Source organism: Toxotes jaculatrix, chromosome 7 (assembly GCF_017976425.1).
Source record: "Toxotes jaculatrix isolate fToxJac2 chromosome 7, fToxJac2.pri, whole genome shotgun sequence".
Taxonomy (NCBI): Eukaryota; Metazoa; Chordata; class Actinopteri; family Toxotidae; genus Toxotes; species Toxotes jaculatrix.
This window is the reverse complement of record NC_054400.1, coordinates 20,241,353-20,248,365: the sequence shown is the minus strand read 5'-3', so window position 1 is coordinate 20,248,365 and position 7,013 is coordinate 20,241,353. Positions and strand designations below refer to the sequence as shown.

General features: G+C 41.0%; 1 protein-coding gene across 1 annotated transcript; it reads right to left on the bottom strand.

The window, feature by feature from the left end:
* Window positions 1–3,277: 3,277 nt before the first annotated feature.
* On the bottom strand, window positions 3,278–6,490 carry unm_hu7912 (un-named hu7912). The gene has a single exon (XM_041042794.1). The coding sequence runs from the start codon at window positions 6,488–6,490 to the stop codon at window positions 3,278–3,280; it is 3,213 nt and encodes a 1,070-aa protein (XP_040898728.1).
* Between the last annotated feature and the right edge of the window lie 523 nt (window positions 6,491–7,013).

Sequence of the window (7,013 nt, the reverse complement as noted above, 5' to 3'; positions counted from 1 at the left end):
GCGCAGCACGCATGCGCAACGGTTTGTTAAAGGGAGATTTCACAGTAAGAAAGCCGTACTAAAAATCATGTTATTTTCTGAACGTTTGTTGTAATGTCTAACAAATCCTGACAAGGTTTAAATGGAAAACCACACACTATAAATCAATCTTTTGTGATTTTGTGTTCACACGTTGTAAGTCCTGTCTCACTGGATAATATCAGTCATGCATTCATCATCACCTACAAAAATGTCTCTAGTGATCTAATCACTTCAAGTTCTCATGCTGACTTCTGTCTGTATGTTTAAATTGCTGTGTGCACTTGCTGTTGAAATAACAAGTGCTTGTTTTGATGGTTATAAAGCAGCATGTATTTCTTTATATTCTTTCCAAAACATCAACGTTTATTTGAATCTGCCTGGATCCTGTGTGACACAATAATTCTGCAGCACTGGATAAATGTTTTATTTTATTTTATTTGTAAAACCAAAACTTGATGTACAGATACCACTTGAATGTACATGACTATACTGGCGACCATCCTGGCCACCCGTGCCCCTTTGTACGCTCTCTCACAGTGACACTGAGAACTGAGCTGTGATGCTGCCAACCACTCAAAGCTGACAAACAACATAGATGTTTCTGAGATTAACCAGAGCAGGGACCGTTGATTTTGTGTATTGAAATTGTACAGTACTATGCCATCGCAATATGTTTTCTAATGTTCTTAATGAGTATAGTTGCTTTGACTTGACTTCATGATATGACCACACACTGAAAGTTGCTGCAGACTGAAAAATGAGATCACAGGAAAATATCCAAGCCGCTCAGTGTTTCAGCAAATGCATTTAAATTATTAATGGCTCTGAATGCAACAGTCTGACAAAAATCATAATGATTTATAAATTTACACATAATGAAAATACACAGGCTTGTAAGTAAGTGTTTGGACTATAACCAACTTTTTGACTGAGGTGCACTTTCATTTTTGTCGTGAGTCATTCATATTCAGCACTGTGGTTAAAAAAGGCCACTAAAGCAGAACGTTAACCTGAACCTCATCCCCTGACACAGCACTCTAATACTACACTGTGATTAGAGTAACCTAGGCAAAACAAAATTCCATCCACTTTTTCATTTTGATATTTTGAAGGGAAGGTTTTTCATTAAGGATAGCAGGATGCAGATAGAGGGCATAATGTAGTACTGAACCATTCTTTTTGGTGAAAGTAATACATGCATTTCTCCACTAGGCGGTGGTCTAATAACGTAGAAGAATGAGGAAACTCTAAATCCTGTAGTGAGCAACACAATAGCATTCATCAGATATATTATAGCACATTCATAGAACAAAAAGGATGAGAGAATCTCCACATCTCAACCAATTTGAAACTCAAAGCAGTGTCTCAGCATAAGGGACCAGAAGGGACCAAACCACATCCCCCCAAGTTCTGGAGGGATGTGTGTTAACAGGCATCAGATGCACTTACACAAACAAAACATTTTCATCTCCATGTCATACACTCTTGTATTAATGCTGAGTCATAATCTTGACATCAGGAGAGCAGCATTAAAATAATGACACAATTTGAAAGATTTCAACCTGATGCCTGTGTTTTGAGACATGTTTTGCACTTCATACAAAGCTAGTAATTCTTTTGTAATGCACATAGTCTCTCTCTACTTTTAAGGAAGGGGATTGATTCTTCTTATTTTTCCTGTTTGAATATTCCTACATGTGCATAACAAAATAGTGTGAAACCTTAAACACCCCAGCTGAAGAGCCAAAAGGACGAGTGACTGATGCCTATCAATGTGTATGTCAGTCCTATGGAGTTATTTTGCTCTTCTGTTCAAATGCCTGATAAGGAGTATTCAAAGAGAAATGCAAAGCCAAGAGGTCACTCGTTAAATTCCATTTATTATATATTTATATATAGGTTATAAACATCACAAAATAGAAAGTTGAGGAAGGTCTTGCACAAAGATATATCAAGTAAAAGAGCAACCTTAGATTAGTCAACAATGGCAATGGAAGCAGGCCATCATATCTGGGTTCAGTGCTGCAGCTATGTTAGGAACATTCTTATTTTATAATTTATGTTTTAGTGCAAACAAAGTCTTTGCCGCTCTTGGCTCCAAGGAATTGTTCAATATTAATAATAAAATAGGGTTTTACAATATAGATGTTAAGGTTGCTCTTTTATTGCATATTGTTTAAGAACATACTGTGGTATTAGTTACAATAAGGTCTCAAGGTCATGATGTGTTCAAATGATCTAATATTCAATATATATATATATATAATATACCTCTTACATTTCTAAGCATCAAATGGTATCTCATTAACATAATAAATTTAATTATAAGCAATATCAATATTAAAATACCTAAATATAAATAACATGCTTTGAGCAAAATAATTGTTCATTTACAATGGTAGTTCAAACAACCTAAGTCAAGAGCTGTCAAGCCTTTAGAAATAGCTAAACCTATACATTGCTTTGTGTCCAATGCATTTTTTTTCGACTGAAGGCCACTTTCAAACAAAGCAATTTATACGAGGATGACATCAAGTCTTATCATGAGATGAAGTAAGTTCCAACAAAAGTTCTTAAATAAAGTGGGAGAACAAATAGGTGTTTTGATTGTATTTCTTTGTCTATCAAACAATAACTAATATAGCAATAATAAAAAAAATACCCACACAACTACAGTATACTTAGGAAAAAATACTTAAGTACTAATAAACAGTTGTAATATTACAACCACTGTAACAAGGTATAATATAACTTTCTGATATAACAGTTGTTGGAGAAATCAAAAGTTGGTGACTGTTACAACATGAGACCTGGCTGTGCCTACTGTGATGTGGAGGCAATGAGATGTGTGGTTCATAAATACTGTGTGCTTCATACATGGTCTGCAGAATCTGCACAGATCATACAGGTTCACATCTTAAACACCTGAATAGCTGGGTTTGTGCCTAGTCTACATGCAGGCTATTAACTCTTCTGAGTGCAACAGGATCAAAAACAAGCCAAAAACCACAGAGGGCAACTTTTAGGAGTGTGTGAATACACTGTATTGTATGTGTGTGTGCGTTTATGGGTGCATGAGTGTTTGTGTGTGTATGGCAACAGAGAGAAATAAGAGAAAGAGAGAGACAGAAAGGGAGATTGTTCACATATATACACACATTTCCATATCAGTGTTCAATTTGCTAAATCACACCATGTATTTACAGTATGTACATGTAGTGTACTGACATCATTATCATTACTATTTAGTGATATACTATATAATATCATCCAAGAGATGAGGGGTACCCACCCAGTCCAGTGTTCTTGGCTCAGATGCAGCCATGATCATGCACATGAACTGTTTCCCTGTTCTCTTATCTATTGGGTAAATCGTAGTTGGAGTGAACCTTTTGTTGCTCTCTACAAACTCACACAGCTGATTATAGATTTTGGGGTACTCGTGGCGAAGGAAGACTCCCCTGGTCCTGAGCTCACGCTGGATATTGACGAAGCACACCTCTCTGGCTTTTCTTCCCTCCTCCCCCTCCTTGTCAATGTCCGGTGTGCCTGGAGGCGGAGTTAGGATGAGCGTTTCCATTTCACTCTCCTTCTTGAGTACCTTTTTGTCAGGGCTTGAGGAGGCCAAGGACACCTTTGCATATTTTCGAACTGTTGGTGCTTGGACCCTTGGTGAAGGTCTATTAGGCACTAGTTCACCAACAGCAATGGATACATTCAAAAGGAAACATTCATTGGGGTCGTACTCGTTACCTGCCTGCTGCAGTTCCTTGCAGTATTCACCTAGGTTGTCCTTGAAGCCATCCAGCTCTCTGAGAGATAAGTATGTGGGAGACATGAGGAGGCTCTCGAGCCCAACTTGCAGGAAGTTGTCAGCTGTCTCTGGATTAGCAAAACCCAGAAAGAGAACGCCTCTCCCTCTGGAGAGGTAGCCAGCTTTAGCAACGCGAGAGAAGGCTTTGTGGATCTCTGAATTCTCTCTGCAGAACTTAAGAGTGTGTCGACAAACGCTGCTGACACGACCGTACAAACAGGTCTCTTTATGGGTCTCCCAGTCATCCCTGCGGCAATTTCGTGAGCAGTAAAAGGTGTAGCAACTGTGACATGATTTGAAGTACAAGCACGCGTTGAACATACTCTCAGTCCGGTTGCACTTCTTGTTAGCACACACCATAGTGTCGTCTTCGTCTGTGCTGTGGTCTGGAGAACATTCTTCTGCACTCCTTTGTAAAGCATCGCACCCACTATCAGGGTCTTTGATTGTGTCAGGGCTGGATTTAGAGGACATGAGCTGTGTGTTCAGACATCCTAAGTTTTCAAGTCCAGAAGATACTCTGTCTTTGTCATCGTCTTCAGAAATGAGTTGTTTTAGCTGGTCCAAAAGGTCTTCACTTGACTTTCTGCTAGTTGGTGGTTTATAATCAACAACCAAATCAGCTAAGAGTTCATCCAGTTGCTCTAGACTCTGCTGGAGTGAGAAGTTGTTGTGTTTCCTGTCTTTGGTTATGTCTGCTGTGGTGGAGGGCTGCTTCAGGGCTACTTCTCTTGGAGATGGTGTCTTTTCACCGTCCAAAGTATCCCAGCTGACAGAGTGCACATCGCGCTGCTTGCCTTTGGCTGCACATATGTCATTGTCTGTTATGGTGATCTCAGGTGTCACAAACCAGTGCCCAGTCTTGGTATTCCTCCACGGATTGCTTGAGCCCCTCTCTAATGAGTTTTCAGAGAGTGACAGTGCCGCGTAGCGCCTTGGCGAACTTGAGAGGTTAAGTATAACAGGCTGAGATGTAACATCTGAGGATGCTGCCTGCCTAGCTTGATAAAACAGGTTCTCATAGCTTCGTCCACGAGGCACCGTTTGCTCTCTGTCATGCCGTGGATATAAAATATTGTCCCAAGACTTTGAGTGGTTTTTTACCTCTGCTCCTAGTCTACTTGTCTCCGCACAGCTGCCAGTAAACCATGGGGGTATACTGGGGTCTTGCCTTACTCTTGGTGGTGTATGCTGAGAGGACTGGTTAGAGTAACCGGATATACTAGAGCGATACCAGTCATCTGAAAAGGCCTGGGACATTCGAGGGCGTCGACGACCCTCTGTGTGATATGGCCGGGATGGAAAGTACTGCTCCTCAGGAGAGCCGAATGGTTTGGAATAAAACACCCTTGAGCTACTCATATGGTATGGATTGAACCGGTTGTCATCTCCATAGTAACCTCGGGATAAAGGAGTTTGAGAAAAGTACGATCCTGCCTCACTTGTGGAGTAAGGCCTACCATATACAGAGTGTGCTGGTTCTCTGTTGGACAGGTGGTCTGTGTAATACGACCTGACGGGAAGGGTGTGCACCCATCGAGTCCTTGGATCATACTGACTAGTCACTGTACTACCATGGCTGGTTAAACTGGACCGATCATCCTGAAAGTATGCTCTAGAATAGGGATGGACCGGATATCGAACAGGGTCCTCTGTATAGAAAAACTTGGTCGGTATGTTAGGATTTGAGTAAGCTCTTTGTTCTTGACTCAGATATGGTGCTGTTGGCGATGGCATTCTGTGCATATCTAGATGCTGGTAAGAGATGGGAGACATGCTGGTGGTGTAGTGGTATCCTTGTCTAAAGTCTCCACTGTAGCATTCGCTTGGAGTGGGCGTTGGTGAGGATACAATCTGCCGTGGTACATACAAACCTCTACTGCTACTGGCTTGGGAGTATCTCTGCCAGAGATGCTCAGTTCGTACACTGGGAACCTGCCTGGATGTGTGCTGCAGTACAGCAGCATCTGGTTTAATATCCACACGGCACCTGACATGAGGGGTTATGGCTGGTTTATCTGGTTTGTCCTCCTCAAAACAGTCTGAGACATAGAGAGGAGAATGAGGCTGCAGTTTGATAGGATGCACCTCATTCAAAAAAGCCCTGTTTGAAGAGTAGGATTCTCGATGTGTTTCAGAAGTCCTCAAGGTATCTGACGCAGCCTGAGGTGCATCCCTCCCCTTCCTGGCTCCTGGAGGAGACACTGAGATGGGCACAGGAGTGAGAGTGGCCTTAATTCTGGGAGCACTTTTAGATCTTGTTCTCTTTTTAGAATCCGACCACGTAAGATGGCTGGTTTTGTCTTGGCTGGTGTGCTGCTGGAACTGCCTGGTGTTAAACAGATCAGGGGATGAAAAGCGAAGATGTCCTTGTTGATCTAGTCCATTCCACATTAGATCTTTGTTTAATGTCTGATGCTCAGTCCTCTTGTAAGGGTACTCCATTGAGGATGAGAGGGACTGCGGGTCATCCAGTGACTCAATGAAGTCAAAGCTACGGCAGTGTCTTTTGTTGATGATTTCTGGTTTATCAATCATTTTCAAGTCACATTGCCGGGAGGAGTGGAGAGAAATGGAGTGGTCGGTGATGGGATTTAGAGTAATGTCCTGATATAGAGTCGATGCCAGTATATCAGGGGGATGCGTCCGTGTCATCTTAACAGAACTTCAGAGCTCTCCATTCAGTGTGATTCAAAATCAACACAGCCTGTGGAAAGAGATAAAAGAGATACTACTGAATGTACTTTCAATATGTGTGCATGTTATGTTGAAATCATTTTAGTCCATTTAATTTATATTTCTCTAAATAAATCTACAACAACAACCTTTTTGGCCTGATTCATGTGAAGATGACTGGGTTAAAATTTAACAGACGTAGGTGCTCATTTACTAAACAGGGTAATAGAAGATTTCATGCCAACAGCCACAACACAATGCTGTATCTGAGCAACTTGACAACCAGTCATTATTTTAAAATCCTGAGTTAACTTAGTATATTGGAGGTGGCAGTATGTATGTAATCAAACTACAGTAACAGGTAAGAGCTTTATTTAGACTGGAGACACTGCATGCTAAAATGAGCTGTTCACATGAAGTCTGCATTCCTACCTAGAAGTTGTTGTTTTTTTTATTAAAAGTAAATGCAAAAATGAACACACACAATGATACAACAAATTGC

What these genes read in the sequence shown, in the direction of transcription:
- unm_hu7912 (XM_041042794.1), bottom strand. Translation starts at nt 6,490, where the DNA reads ATGACACGGACGCATCCCCCTGATATACTGGCATCGACTCTATATCAG.